Here is a 16,512-nt window from a genome sequence, read left to right as displayed (position 1 = left end):
TATGGCAATTCGCCTCAGTAAGTGCGACTATGTACTCTGCAGTTAAAATCCACGCCTTGCGTAATGCGAATTAGTTGTGCTCGCTGGTTTGGTTAGATTCGGATGTATTTGCGCACGCTTTCGCCAACAATTGCGACACCAATGATATTAATTCGTAAAGAGTATGATGCTAATCGAATAATTGTTTTTGCGTAATACACATTATTTCTAAAAGTACACACGAGCGCATCAATATGTAGGATCCGTTGACCATTATAGTCCACGAACGTTGTTCTCATATGATTTCAATTAGTACTGCACCTGACTGATCTTATCCCGTGTGCAATATTTCAGTCATACGCCTATGAGTGGCTGTTATTAGATTTGGACGTCGGTGGTCATTTGCATTAGAATAAATGGCTAATTTGTGTTCGGTTGCAGTGGATACTTTTTTCCATACTAAAATTTGAATAGGGTTGCCAGTCGACGATACGCTGAGGGATGTATTGATAACTATATAGAATGCACTATGTCATATGAAAGTGCTTCGACGAAGCCAAGATGAAATGTGAGAAGGGTTACATACTTTACACAATGTTGTGACATTGCAAATCCATGCTGACGTAAAGAACAAGGGTATGTCGTAAATACTTTGAGAAGACTGGGGAGCTTTCCTCTTGTTGCGTATAGTTCGGTGACAGATTCATGAGCATTATATAAGCGCGACAAGTTATTTGAAACTTATTATCGGTTTTGTAAAGAGAAAACGCGCACGCGTCAGCATCCGTATAGTTTCAAGTGATTTCATAAATAAACGGAAAGACGTTGACACGTGTGCAGCGAGGTGAGTACTACCAAACCAACATTACGTTACGGGTCAGAGAGCGTGCTAACGAGCGGGCCGGACCAACAGAACTGGTGGGATAGATGTGGCGCGTGGGCCAGAAGTTGTCGATTCCTAATGTGCCCTGCGCTGCATAGCTGAGGAGTAGTGGACTTTACTTTACATGGGACACTTGTACAACGCTCACGGAAAATAGAGTTTCACATCTTCCTCCAACTGCTATCCACCCACGTTTTCGCTGTTTTTCTGAGAATTATGTATGATTTCACGAAAGTATCGGTGAATATAATTTAGGTATAGTGGGTTGGCGCGGCTCCGTTCACACCGCATTGTCCCCCTACGCCCATATGAAATATTTCATCACAGTATATATGGATCATCATAACGTTTGAAACTGAAGTTTCGCAATCTAGCATTTACTTATCATATCGTAATCTAGCAGTCCATGGCGTGTCCTGATCAGGAAAAGTGAACTCTGACTTTTTTCAGTTTTAGAGCTGTTTTAGCATACCACCTTTGAAATTTTCTGGACCAAAGACATGAAATATATTTTCCGCTTTTAAAAGTAGTATTTATATAACACTTTCAATTTCCAGTATCATATACTTTGAGTTCTAATTAATAGCAGTTCTTTTGTCTGGATAACAGACATGTTAAGTATAAAAGCATGCGTAGTAACGCTTTTAATTTCCGGAAATAAAGCTACACAATATGGCATTTTTACGCTCCACCATATTTTTATTCACGTTTACTAATGGCGCAAAGTGTTTACACCGTATTCTATACAACTTCTCCGTATTGCTCTTCGTCTAAACTACGGGCCTTATAATATGGGGGAGTGCACCATACCATGATATTGTCTAAAACGTGCTGTTCGATTAAACAGAGGATTATAGTATCGCATTTCCATATCAATACTATCATTTTCATCCTATGATGCGTACGTATGCTAATGCTCTCGAAAATTGAATACCTCCTGGTATGCATCAATATGAATCAGGCTTGGCACCTTTCGCATAGCTCAATTTGCACATTTTGACAATCCATACGGACGAATTACGACCGTTTTCACACTTACTTACTTACTTGAGTAGATTTAAAGTCAGTCAATTCTACTTCAAGTAGTTTTAGGTTGCTTATGGAAGAAGTACTTCTACTCGTACTTGAGTGGATTTTTTCTTCGCTACTTCTACTTCTACTTGAGTAGCTTTCTTGACTACTTTGACCACCTCTAAGAATTACGTAACGCGCCAAGATGTTATTGAATTTGTATAATGTACTGTCGTGGTATTTTTGCTAATTCACATCCTCTCGTCGTGTGGAAAAGCATATAAATCAATCACGAAAAAGGTGAGCAGGACCTCTCGAACCGCAGGTGTTGAGAGTTTATACGGAAAGATATAATCATTGGCCAACAAATGTCACTCAAATTTTTAAAGGAGGACGTGATGACTGCATGGATGATTTTAAATGTATTTGCACGCTGATTCCAAATACGCCTTTAGCTTTTTTCCCAGCACATCACTTTTCCAAGAAACCGTCAAATTTGTTTTTTTCTGAAAATTATTAAATTAAATTAAAAATATACACGCAATTCCATTTCACTTCAAACTATTTAGCATATAATGTTCCTTTGTACGCATGACGTAGCGACGGTAAAGCGGCTGTTTGCTTCAAAGTGTAAAGATCTTATCTCCATGAAACCCTGCTAAGATATTCGCTAAAATCGGCCCCAGTGGTGAACCCATAGCTACATCACCCTCGATCTACCTATATATACAGTTATACACTATATTGTTGAATAGCATTGTGACGTCACAGTATTAGATTAAGCAGCTTTACCCTCCCTCCCTTGTCCGTCATAAACCCCACCAAGAAATGCACTGAATAGCTCCCATAAGAAGTCTGATGCTTTCAAAACATTCTCTTACATGAAAACAATGTACTGTATGAAATTGGCAGCTTTATATTTCTATCGTACAGCAATATAACTTTTACACTTCTCTTCAAATAGTCGATGGAAATCTACTATCAACATTGCGTATTCACCGCGATTTTTTAGTAAGTCATAAACGTCGGGACGTTATAGCGAAGGTGTCGATCTACTTTGGATGCGGTGATAAGGTCCAAGCTCCGTTTTTTTTTAATTGAATGATTACTCCATCTCCTTAAATCAATTTATCTTCTTTTAATCTTGATGAAAGCAGTTCTGACTTTTCTTTGGAAAGATACAAATCTCTTACAAACTCGTTACAAGATCAGGCGGGAGCAAAACGCACATTGAAGCATCGTATGTGACCAGAGGTGGTCAATGTAGTCACCGTCGCTATTCAAATAGAAGTAGAAGTAACGCCGGAATTTCTACTCAAGTAGAAGTAGAAGTGGTGGTTCACAAGTAAGTAAGTAAGTAGGAATTCTACGGTTATTTTTGCCTACAAAACTGAAAACTGTAGAAGTAGAAGTAGAAGTAGTCTAAAATCATAACTACTTAAAAAGTAGGAAAAATCTACTGCAAGTACTTCAAAAAGTAGAAGTACTTCATTACTGACCACCTGTGTATGTGACACACGTCTCCTCACTGAGTTGGGTTAAACGATTTTACTTTACGAAGAAAACCCATACACATTGATAAGGTATAGAAATACCAGCCTTGAATGTAGTCTATGTGTCCTCGTCATATCATGGGAACAGCAATAGGGATCGACGACGTTTGTTTGTGCAGCCAATTGTGCAAACCATGTGGTACGTACATTTTTTGTCTCTATCCCGCGATGAAATGTCACACTGGATCTTATTATTAGTACAAAATACGTACACACCATATCTCAAGCAGTATATCTACATCTAGAATTAACTGCTCAATATATCATTTATGCGAAAATGTATAGGCAAAACCTCCTCGATACCTTATTATCGACGACATAAGCAACAGGCAGGCACATAAATTCACAATTGGATTACAATTAAGTTTGCATTTAAAACAAATGGTTGTTTAAAACACTTTGTTTAAACATGTTTTAAACAGTGTTATAAACATAGGCCTTTTTCAAGTTGTATAATTATGCCATAATCGTGTAAATACTTCCCAAAAAACATGTTGTATGAACCTATATACGGACTATTACCACCCAATATAGCCGACGTAGCCTATACGATATGGGATGGATTGAAACCTCGAAATAGTCGGTTCAACAGCTTTAGTACATAGCTATAGATCATTGGTACGGAATAAATGTTCTGATGATGATGACCGCCAACAGTAAAAATGCTGCATGGCGATGCCTATTGGAAGCCTATTTCGTCAAAGGAGCTACATTTACATTATATTTTCAATTGAGAATGTCTATCCATTATGACGTAACGAATGAATATTCGTGACGTCATGGCTTAAAAAACGTGTTTTAAACAAGGGCCTTGATTTAAACATGTTTGTTTTGATTGATTTTTGTTTTATGTGCAACCCTAATTACAATGCACTGCTCAATCTTCCTTTTATGAGGGTATATAGCAAAACCGTCAAAATTTAAATTGCAAATATCTCAATAACACGATGTACTATCAAATAAATAAGGGCATATTCGGAATCACGGGGACAAAACTCTTCCAGAACTTCGTTATCGCATCTCCGTTTAAAATTTGCTGTAAACCAGTGAATACTACAGTAGATTTGGTTATGATATTATTTCCATTCGATTCCCGCATCTGAGATTATTCTGGGCTCCTCGTACCCCGTGTCGTTGTTCTTACGGTGACAAAATAAGCCCAAAAAAGACCCGATAAAGAAATAAAAAGAGCAAGAAATAGCTTATAAAAAGGACCTGCGAAGAAATAACATCGAATAAGACTGTGACATCGGGCACTAGGTCGAGGTGGATGCCAGTTCAAGAGACCTCAACTGGTTGGTCGTTCGGCATCCCCTTTTCTGCTCATTACATCGCATTGTGTGCGTTGTATATCGCATTGTACATTATGTGTGTCTTGGGTAAATGAAAATTTTATATGTCCATTGATTGATTGATTGATTGATTCATTGATTGATTGATTGATTGATTGATAACAGGAGCAGCAACGCAAAATCGAGAGCCAGATCGCGCCACTACCGTAGGGACCGAATTTTGCAAGTTAACAAACTATATCGCATTGAAGCATCAAAAGTCATTTATAAATATTTTTCCAATAGTTTGCCTCCTGTGTTTGATGACTTTTTCATGCCTGCTGAAAATGTTCACTCCCATTACACGAGATCCTCGTCTAATGGAAATATCTACTTACCCCCACCCAATAGCAACCTAACTAAGAGATCTATCGACTATACTCGGGACCTATCATCTGAAATGCATTACCACCACATATCCGTGAATTGCCTTATAATAGATTCAAAAAAGCCCTACTTGATCACCTCTTGTCGTTACACTAGCACTGTTGCCCTACCTCGCCCAGACATTGCTTCATTGATCATTTGCTACCATCGTTTAATTGTTCTTCTATTTTATTTTTTTAACTATCGTAACAGTTTTTACAGCCAGACTGTTTAGAGTCAAGTGTACCTGTTTGATGCTGGTGTGATCAGACCACGGTCTTATCGATCATTTCTATCTAATACCGAATACTGTGCAAGTGTGCAACTGTGCTCTGTGCATGCATATTTTCTGTACCACCACCACTGCCGTGTGTTATGTATTTTGGTTGGATGAAAATAAAGACTCTCTCTCTCTCTCTTTCTCTCTCCCTCTCTCTCAAAAGCAACATATGTTAACAAAGTGTCAAGAACAACCAATGTTACTCGACAATCGAGCGACGGTTGATCGCGAGGCCTACCTGATTTTGAAAATCGATCTGTGATGAATTCAGGATGGCCCGTATATTACGTAGCCGCGGTTGCCCAGCCAGGTGATAATGTCCGACAAACAGCATTACTGGTATTTATCAGTATCGCTCTTTTTAACTCATCTTCGTTTTCTGATTCGTTGTATGCGTCATTCGCTGGGCTTCAGAAAAGACGCCGAAAGAACAGCAACACAGACCTTGTGCATGGTAGAACTGATACCACGAAGGAAAGTCGAAAGAAACCGCAAAAAACTAGCGTGTATGGTCGTGAATATATGTGATAGTCGTATAGTAGTACACCCGTCCTTATTTAGGGTATTGCATTTTATTTTATTTAGTCCCCGCAACACTAGAAGTAAGCAAGCAAATAGTTGTAACACGGAAGTAAATCATTTTCTCCTGTTATACTGCATATAAATATATAATTGATTATGAAGAACCCTCACGTCGTTCTCAGTTACTCCATCAATATTAAGATGACCTGATGAGAGATCTTTGTTTGTCAAAAAAGCAATTTGTCAAGCCTAAACTTGTACTTTTACACAAAAGAAATGTATTTTCTTCTGTACTAATTGCAACCATGTTCATTCTAACAAGACGAAAGGTGAGTATAGGATATAAAGCTATCAAATTTGTCCTTATAGAAAGCTTGTAACTACAATACGCCAACGCATATGCGTCACGTCTCTTTTGACTTGTAAATTAGGCTTACCATACGTCCTCTTTTAAGAGGATTTGTCCTCTTTTTTGACTTTTTTGAAAGTGTCCTCGGAGGACGCCCTTTTGTCCTCTTTTTTGAGATTTTGTCCTCTATTTTGAAAATTTAGGTCAGATTTAGAGAAAATTGCGAGTGATATGCCGCAAATTAGCGCAGAAGTGAAGCTCCGGCGGGTATTTCGGAGGGAAAAGCGGTGATTTTAGCTCTGAGCGTAAAGAAGACCTTTTTTTTTAGTCATCCACCTGGCAATGTGGAGAGAAAAACGTTATTTTGAGCTCTGAGCGGAAGTGATGACCTTTTTTTTTAGTCAACCGATCACGAAGTGGGAAAAATTTACCGGTTTTTGAGAATTCTTCTCCAGTTTTGCATGTCTGAAATTTCTGAAAAAGTGTCCTCTTTTTACATTTCCAAAATATGGTAAGCCTATTGTAAATGGATAATTATCCGCTGAGCCAACAAAGTGGGATACCTATTATCCCTATCAAACGAGAAGTTTGAACCTGATATATCTTTGATGGATCTCAGATTCGAATACGGGTGGAAAATTCCAATTTCATATCAAGAACAGGAGATCAGTAGGCCTACATGGAATTTCTTTTATGATGTTGTAAATAAAACTCTTTGGAAGATCACAAACCCCCCCCAAAAACATGCAGATGGTCCGAAAATCGGTATCTGCATATTGAAAACTTGGAGCAAACATGTTCAGGAATTTTGATATATTTCCTGACCATCATGTTGATTTGAGGGAAAAGCAAAGGGAAAGGCTCCACCAAGACATTAAAGCAACAGGAGAACGATATCAGGGCAGATGAAATGAATATATTATGGCAGACTATTGCTGCAATCTTTCGAGAAACTGCGTTAAATTGCTCACAAGCGAAATACGTACAAGAAACAATGTTTTTTACGATAACTGATTAATATTATGTTCCAACGGATTATTTTGAATTTACAATAGGTGGTTCACTTAAAACTGATTGAATTAATGCAACGTTATTTGAGTATCCAGGTATATACTTATATTATGATTGGACTTTATTTATGCACATGATATCCGTGAAAGTCCTCGACTATGATAAAGCGAATACCCCTAAATATAGTGCTGCTGCTGTATTTTGATTTAAAACAGTCTTCAGTGTGTAGAAATAACCAGTAGATTGAATTTCTGAACTTTATAGCACGACTGAGCCGAATTTTTATCCAGCCCACACAGCGAAAATATGAGATTTTAATCAAAATAGCCCCATGGGTTATCTCCAAAACTAGAGCCAATTTGAAGAAACTAAGGCCGTATTCGGAATCAGTGGCCTTCACAACCCCAAAAACCACTCATACCTTGTTTGCCTAAAAATATGTGTTGATCAGCGTAATGTTTCGAATAATTGAATAATGAAAGATATATCTAGTTCTGACGTTCCAGATATATCCCTGACATATGGCTAGGGGGTTGGGTCGTGAACTTGGTTAGGCGAGTAGGCTAATTATAACTTAACTGATGACATTGGAACTGAATAATGACGTAACAAGAGCCGCAAAACAAAACCATCTGCTGCATACGAAGTCTCAAACCCATCAACACCGTGTATGCGATATAAGGTTCTCAACAAATATGGTGTTGGAGTCCATGCATATATACTAAGATGTGATACTGACGATACATTGAGCACGAATACAGTCTACTTTGATAGAAGTCCAATCATTCCGCCGTCGCGCCCTGTTTATTCGTTTGTTACTTTGCGCATTAGGCATAAGCATTGATCGCGCGAGAAAGGCTATTGCATTGTACGAAAAGGCAATTGTATTGAATTTATTTTCCGTCTTATTTTCGTTTGGCAAAATCAATAAAGGGCGTCCGACTCTCAAACATTTGGTACCGCCCCACGAAGAATAAAATACTCGTGACACATTAATCATAAAGTTACGAAGTTGAAGAAATTCAAATTTCTTATGAAGTCAGCAGTATATTTTTCCGTAACGACCCACCAGTATGAATTACGTATTGTCGTCGCATGGCCGATGTATAACGTCTTCACATCATCAATCGAAAGGTTCGAATCACGTGCCATTTACATCTCACTTCCACCATAACAGCGAGTAGTAGCCGATGGACACTGTACTGTACAGCGCACTGCACATCCTCCTCAATGTTTCCGGATTAATCGATTCTGCGGATCATCAATGCAGTTTACAAAACAGTCAGCCCATATCACATCGCCGTTGACATTTGATTCTCTGGTTGAATAATTTCTTCGTTTTCCTCCATTCCTACGCTGCTGATTTCTACCGACTCCACTTGGGAATACGAGACGTTGTCGACATGCTGCTGATCCTGCTCCACATCACTGCATCTACGTTTCTCTCCGCTGTCTGACGACAGCATGTCGTTGATTGACGCGAATGGATCCGGCAAAGGCTGTGGGTTTTCGACTGACTCGTCGGGCTCAAATGCTGGCATGTCTCTTCCGAGATAGTTCCTCGGGCCCGACCTGGCATTGGTTTGAGGCTGTCGTTTTTTTCTTTCTGCTTTTAGGTATTGGATAATGCACATTGTTACCAGTATGAGCAGAAAAAGCAGGAACAATGACGACGGAAGAATTAGCGCCAAGAGAATGTGACTGGAGTGGAATCTTTTTTTCGCAACAACCTAAATATAAATGTTCATGTTAAGTTCAGTTTAGTTTGGTTTGGTTTGGTTTGGTTTAATAATTTCATCATTTCAAAACATCACTACATTCATCATGTTTACTGCCGTACTGAATTTCATGCTAGTACAGGTGAACAATTGTATTTTACGCGAACGGTCAACTATTGTAAACTCATTTATGCTCAATCGGGGAACAATAGCACGATCTAAATTTGCAACAACTGTGTTCTCTTTCAAGCAGCTGATTTATTTGACCGGTCGATTATAAAAGAAAAGTAGGTTCCTCTTTACAGTACTTGTGGACAAGTGGGTGCCATAATATTGTCAACTATAAGGGTAGGCCTAACCTACGATAGTGATAGAACAGCGTTATCCGGATAGATGAAGTGACGCTCTGAGAAAAACGAAATTGACAACCGCTATGGTCCTTACTAGTGGTGTGCATCTGCATTGGCTTTTATGCAGGGTTACCATATTTTGGAATCACGGCAAGAGGACACTTTTATAAAATTTAAAAGTTAGTTTACCGAAATTGAAAACAGCTGATTTTGTTATATTTGCCAGAAATTTTGCTGTGTTGACTAAAAACAGGTCATTTTTCAGACTTTACTCCCGCCATGGCCAAGTAGGCCATGCTCCCGCGTAACCCGTCTACTATCTTTAAGCCGTAACTTAACGTCTTTTGTGGTCTTTTGGGGCATCTTGGGCTAAAAAGGAGGACAAATTGTCACAAAGGAGGTCACTTGGACGAAGGGAGGACATTTCTTCAAAACTGAGGACAAAGAAGGCTATGTAAGGTAACTCTACTTATATCGTGTGGATTGTGGGTATTTAGTTAGGACGCAACCGATCGGATTGTTGTGTCGATACCGATAAAACTGATGATTATCACTTTCACCGATAACCCCGATATATTCAGCCGATAAATTGCTGCAGCTAGCATAAGGCGCATTACAAAAACTCCAGAGCGTTTTTCAAGTAGTACCGTTTCCAAGCAGTTTTTACCAGGGCTGTGGAGTCGGTAAATTTTACCACCGACTCCGGCTCCGACTCCGACTCCACACATTTTCAATATACCGACTCCGACTCCGACTCCTGAGTCTTTAAACGTACCGACTCCGACTCCGACTCCCGAGTATTTAAACTTACCGACTCCGGCTCCGACTCCGACTACAACAGCATTACCAATTTACTTCGAAAATTATATGCCACACTGTCGGTTGAATGACTATCGTACAACCATTAAACATATTCAAACATGTGATCAACGGTGGCATGGAAAATTGTTTCAATGTGGCACAGCTCGAATTATCCACTATGCAGTTAACATGAAGGAATGATTTGCTAAATATCCACCCTTTGTCATATTTTATAAGTTTTTATAACATGGACTCTCTAATATCCTGATATGTATGAATCATTAAAATATGACATATATCTAATCCTGTATATACAAAATGTAGATAAAAAATCCAATTGTAGCTCTTGCACATGTGCATGAGTCAGCAACTAATACAGAGATTGAACTTACTAATTTTCTAACTACACACTATACTGATTACAAGCACACACACTCTTACTACTAATAGACATTGGTCATAAATGAAATTTAGTAAGTAGTCAAATATCATAGCCTATGTCTAGTCTACATGTACTTAGTCAAGTATTCAAGTACTAAGAGACTAAGACTTGCAGTCTTTCTTAATCATTTGTTCGACCCAAACAGCTATAAGCTACACTACAAATATTTTCAATTTTGTCAAGTGGGAAGCATCGTTTGGTTACATTTACATCGATTTTATAATTTTACAAAACCTATGCATTTGCTCTGCCACAGTATCATGGTATAATTCCGAAAGTTGCATCAATTTTGATTGCATCGCGAAAATGCATATTGCGATTTTCTTCCTCTGTGCAACTGAATTGTAATTTGCAAGTAATGTCTAATTTTATCGATATCAGGGGTGGCCGACTTTTTCGGCCAAAGGGACACATGAGATTTACGAACCATTGCGCGGGCAACTGGAATGTTGATAACCTTTCTTAGACATCCAATAGAAGTGAACCGAATTAGGTAACATTGCAAACAATATTTATATTACTACGCTGTAAAATTGATAACAATTATGTCATGAAACTGTCCAGTGTGTAGTCATGCTCTGGTCGCGCTTAATGACTGAATTCTATAAATAAGTATGCTATTAACAGATATCGGGGGTCGCATCTGTACACCACTGGGCTCATTTGGCAAGGACAGAATTATTCAACGTTAGACATGGCAATATCGACGGTTTCGGTGAATATGCCTCTATCATTTTGTGCAAATGTTTCGTCGTCGACGATCTCGCTGCGAGAGCACAAGCTAAGCCGCATGTTGGACGACACGTTATCTACTAATTGCGAATATAGTTAGACTCAATTCCAAGTTCAATAAATCTGCTACGAAATAATCTATTTATGGTCATATACGAAGATCTGCGATAAATGTGGCTGGTCCCCGGATACGCCAATGCGTCAGAGCTGGCTGATGTTTTAGTCATCATCAAATTTCGCGGTCAGGCTAATCAAATTTTGGTTGGCCTTGCAATTTTACCTGATGTTATAAATAATTTCGAGAATTACCTCGCAGACAACACAAAACCTTCTCGCGGGCCACATTTGGCCTGCGTGACACGGGTTGGTCGCACCTGATCTGTATGATTATTAAAAACAGTGATTGGTGGTACATAAAAATTATATTGAAAATCCTTTGAAAGCAATTGTTTTCGTGATTGAGAAGTTGGAGTCGGAGTCGGAGTCGAAGTCAGGGTCATTTTCATAAACTCCGACTCCAGTCAGTATTTTCCCACGACTCTGACTCCGACTCCGACTCCAGCCATTATAGTTTTCCCAACTCCGACTCCGACTCCGACTCCATCAAGCGAATATTAGCCCAACTCCGACTCCGACTCCACAGCCCTGGTTTTTACCTACTTGCACTAAATACTCCAGTAGCTATTATTTTACACTAATTCTACTTAACAGTATTCAGTTTTTAGGCCTATAAAATTCTTACATTTTTACTTACTTGGAAATCGTCACTTCTAGTTGCACTCGAGTAGAAATGCACGACGTTAATTCTACTTCTACTGGTGTACCTACGATGACTACTTTGACCGCTTCAGGATGCAAGCCGGCATTCATTTTCGGTGTTGTGGTCGCATATTATAGTTCCCTGATCATACTACTGTGGTGTGACGTCACGAAAAGTGCCGATATATTTTTAGCTCAGATGGCCGATATCGATATTTTACGGAAGTATGTTTGTGTCCTCAACTACTAAAATGCCTCCGTTCTGTGAACGTAACGGCCAGTGGTTTTACCCATAATCTATATCCGGTCCACATTTTATTTGAAATGCTTAAAGGTTATAACGTATGCTTACCATATTTTGTAAATCTAAAAAGAGGACACTTTTTCAGAAATTTGAGACTTGCAAAACAGGAGAAGAATTCTCAAAAATCGGTGAATTTTTCCAACTTTGTGATCGGTTGACTAAAAAAAAAAAAAAGTTCAATTTTCCGCTTAGAGCTCAAAATACCGTTTTTCTCTCCACAATGCTAGGTGGATGACTAAAAAAAAAGTCAACTTTTCGCTCAGCGCTCAAATCACCGTTTTTCACTCCGAAATGCCCGCCGGAGCGTCACTTCTGTGCTAATTTACGGCATATCACTCGCATATTGCTCTAAGCTTGACCTAAATTTTCAAAAAAGAGGACAAAATCTCAAATAAGAGGACAAAAGGGCGTCCTCCGAGGACACTTTCACAAAAGTCAAAAAAGAGGACAAATCCTCTTAAAAGAGGACGTATGGTAACCCCCCTATTATAACGGTTCTTGTTGAGGGGGAAGGGGTACGAAAAAGGTTAAGAATAAGAACCCTTGTCGAATGCCTAATCCGAAACATTCATCGTACCTGGTTCATATTGTGGGGGTTGTAGAAGCACAGGAACGAATCACCTGTATCGCCGTACTGGTTTCTGAAAGCTTCGGATACCACTTTGTTTTTCTTGTAATCCGGGTGACATTGCCGAAAGGAACACTGTCATTTGAAGTTACGCGATGTGTTAATCACTCGGTATGTATGTCCATTATTGTCCAAGTCATTTCCGTGCAATACATTATAAAGGCGCCTCAATCAAGGCGGCTTCATATATATTCAGTAAGCTTATTCATATTTTGCAAGTAAATAATGCTCTTTTGCTATTTTGCATTACCTGACTGTTTGGATCGGAAAAATCCGCTTCGGTTTCCCTCAGAACGGCTTCATTTTTGAAGTACATCTGTCATAAAGATGCTTCCGATTATTATCAAGGACAACGCCAAGAGAATATGATGGAATGTTTAAACGGGGGGTTATTAACCTGAGTCCATGGATGGACAGTGGACACCTTGGAGGTCCGCGTACATGTTTTCACGCGTTAAATCCTTGACAAATAAAAAGTTACTAGCAATTTCGCAAATAGTCTGATTCCGCATCCTATCCTGTTTCCTAAAATTTTGGCGCGTACCGACTACCTAAAGTCCAGTAGGCTCTATATGTCAATCTCTAGTTCATTGGTGTTGCTAAATATGCTTGCTCCCGTCAAACTATTGATAACCAAACGACGAAGGTATGACAGTTATCTGCGTCATAACCAGGCGTGAAAGATGTCGTATGTATCAATTTAATAACAAATGGAAACAGCACGAGACTCTTTATTTGGTCTGAATAAACAGATCCGAGTAGCATATAACATATAAGACGTTTTTATAAGCAGTCAAACGCATAACGACCAGGCAACAGTCTATGTTATAAAACTGACGCTTTCAATTGCGAACCAATTTTACTCACGTGACTTTCGTTGTGTTTGATAATCTCGCGACTCGGCTCAAACATGACCGTGATTTGGTAACATGGAAAGCTCGACTTGCAATGGGGATCGTCACTGTATATCCCGCTGCAGTCGCAAGGCATGTCCGCTTTGTAATCGGAGTGCGAGGAAACGCAAGTTGCTGTCTGTAAAGTACATGATCGTAATCGAGAAAGGAATCGAAAACCTTTCCACCAGGCACCAATAAAGGGGATTTATGATTATGTTTAGCACGGTGACAGTCTAGATTCGTGAGGAAAATAGCAAGTAGGTGTTTAATGAGTCCTGAATCGTCGTGACGATACAAAATGACTGAGGGCATTACAAATAAAGCAATTTTCGAAAACATATAGGTCTGCTGTCATAATGATACACGAGCCATTTTGTCCATCTCTTATCATATACTTATTCACAAATGTGATGTAGATCTATCCAAAAACTACTTGCAACCTCGGAGAGTCAATGCGTAAAAAGTAAGTAGTTTTGTGACAAAAAGTGTTATATACAAGTTGGGTGAGTAGTGTAAGTGTACAATGCCTATTTAGTACTCGCGATAGTAAAGATACTTCGTACCTCTTCAAATATTCACCCAGTTCTATCGTTGCACGGAGCCGGTAAGATTGCAATTGAATCCTAATAACCTCCAGCAGCAGTCATCCTACGTATTTCAGTAAACTTACCTTAAAATTTAGCGCCAATAACCCGGGTTTCGCGATCAGAACTCCTACTATGATTGCGGTCACCACGCTAACTATGCATAACAACACAAGAATTGCGATCGAACAAGGAACTACATCGTACAGCTTTTGCTTCGACGGTCTGTATGTTGTCATCTAAACTCAACGTGATACACTTCAAGAACTGACTGTACATGTGTACAATGTACAATGTACATCATAGGCCTACAGGTCCAAAACGAATTAAGCTACAGACATTCACGCAACCAGACGAAATCCAGCCGAGCAAAACTCATTGTGGTCAGAAACTCGTAACAATTTCAAAAGATTTTTCTGATGACATCACAACCCTGAACAATCATACTCGGAATTTTGTGGGTTAAATCCGACGGATTGCAAATATCGGCGTAATCCAGATGTGACTCGAGTGAGAGTTGTTACAAAAGTACTGACATCTATCTCCCTTCAGCTCGTTATAGTTTTGACTATGTACTGTATCCTACGAAAACAGTCAATAAGTCAATAAATCTTCAATAACACTATACATTACATAACTTTCTCTTTTTTAAGAATTTCATCAGTTCAAAAATCTACTAGATTGCGTTACAGTGAAGAGATTGGAAGAAGTCGAAGCGACCCGATGAAGTCTCTCGATCAAACCGCCATCTTGGCCACTCATGTTTTAGAGGGACCTTGAGGATTGGAATGATGATGACTGTACTATGCTACGAACAATGATAGAGCTATCACTCAATTTATTCTATTGCTGATATCTCCTTCTATGTCTGTTCCATATGATATCAACATCTTTGTAACACAGCTGACTGCTTGCTGTCCTGATTATGCGCCCGGGGCGACGCAATCTCTCAATTTTCTATGAATGAACAGCCGGGAGTCTTGTATGCTCGTCGCTCTAAATTGTGTATAATTCAAGCGATCAAGTATAGCTCCCCTTCATTCTTTTAAGCGTATGCGAATGACTTACAAAGTATTCAATCGCTTTGTAAAATCACATTTTGACATGCTTGAGTGGACAACTGGGATAAACTGTTTTCTCTTGTATCTCTCTAAATTTTTGTTCATATCCCTCAGAGTCACGCCATACTCAATTTATGATACATCCCCGTAAGCTTCTTGTTGCCGTAACAAATTGGTACGATAACAATATAAATCGGAATCATTTAGTGGCGTGGTCTCCTGAATAAATCATCTAGCACTACGTCGCGCTAGCACTGCATTAGCACTATTCTCAACCGGAGGCTATAAATCTGCGCGGCAGAACTGCGTTGACGTAATTAAATGGTTGTCTTCTCATTCTCACTTCGGTCAAAACCAGGGATATCCCTGGGTCAAAACGTAATGATACCCTAATTCAGGGCAACATCTTCGATCGGCGGGCCGTATATGGGAAAATGAAGCACTCTGCGGTCTGGATTTCAGAATATAAACATTAATCGTATATTTATCCAACTATATAAGAAATAAATCGTACTTAATGTAAACATTGAGTATAAAGCCTTGACACCAAAACAGTAGCCTATCTAATGAATTTATTAACATAGCTGTTGAAGTCAATCGGACATCTGTGGCCGGTGAGAGTTGTCAACTAGTTGTTTGGACGCGGGCTGCATGTAGTATGTAGAAACTCTTAGTAAAGACTGCACGTTAATATCATCATCATTGGTTTATATATCAGTTATATTGGAACGTAGCCTTGTCTCGTTAATGTTTACGGTCGAAAATATATGTACACCAGAGTTGGATCAATTGTAATTGAATGTAATAATTACATTTTTCAATGTAATTGTAATTTAATTGTAATTGAAGCATTTTTATTTTGTGTAATTGTAATTGTAATTGTAATTTGACAAAAATTTTGCTCAATTTCAATTACATTAAATTGCTATTGAGACCTGACAAGCACAACATA

General features: G+C 39.0%; 1 protein-coding gene and 1 long non-coding RNA gene across 3 annotated transcripts; one reads left to right on the top strand and one right to left on the bottom strand.

Annotated features, from left to right (window-relative positions):
* Positions 1 to 8,146: 8,146 nt before the first annotated feature.
* On the bottom strand, positions 8,147 to 15,154 carry LOC145433604 (uncharacterized). 2 transcript variants are annotated; one of them, XM_080310744.1, is made up of 6 exons: positions 14,586 to 15,154; positions 13,887 to 14,051; positions 13,270 to 13,335; positions 12,969 to 13,094; positions 8,926 to 9,015; positions 8,667 to 8,857 (listed from the first exon to the last, which is right to left on the bottom strand). In XM_080310744.1, exons 1-6 carry the CDS (start codon positions 14,736 to 14,738, stop codon positions 8,813 to 8,815), a joined length of 645 nt encoding a protein of 214 aa, XP_080166870.1. In that variant the 5' UTR covers positions 14,739 to 15,154; the 3' UTR covers positions 8,667 to 8,812. The 2 variants fall into 2 exon arrangements, with proteins under 2 accessions (XP_080166869.1, XP_080166870.1); XM_080310743.1 differs by having other exon boundaries at positions 8,147 to 9,015.
* Positions 9,611 to 15,406, top strand: LOC145433605 (uncharacterized). Its single transcript, XR_013913150.1, has 2 exons — positions 9,611 to 9,812; positions 15,153 to 15,406. It is a non-coding gene; the product is annotated as an uncharacterized LOC145433605 (long non-coding RNA).
* Positions 15,407 to 16,512: the final 1,106 nt, after the last annotated feature.

Source organism: Botryllus schlosseri, chromosome 2 (assembly GCF_051294905.1).
Source record: "Botryllus schlosseri isolate E-star chromosome 2, Bs_hap1, whole genome shotgun sequence".
Taxonomy (NCBI): domain Eukaryota; kingdom Metazoa; phylum Chordata; class Ascidiacea; order Stolidobranchia; family Styelidae; genus Botryllus; species Botryllus schlosseri.
This window is presented reverse-complemented; position numbering and strand designations above follow the sequence as displayed.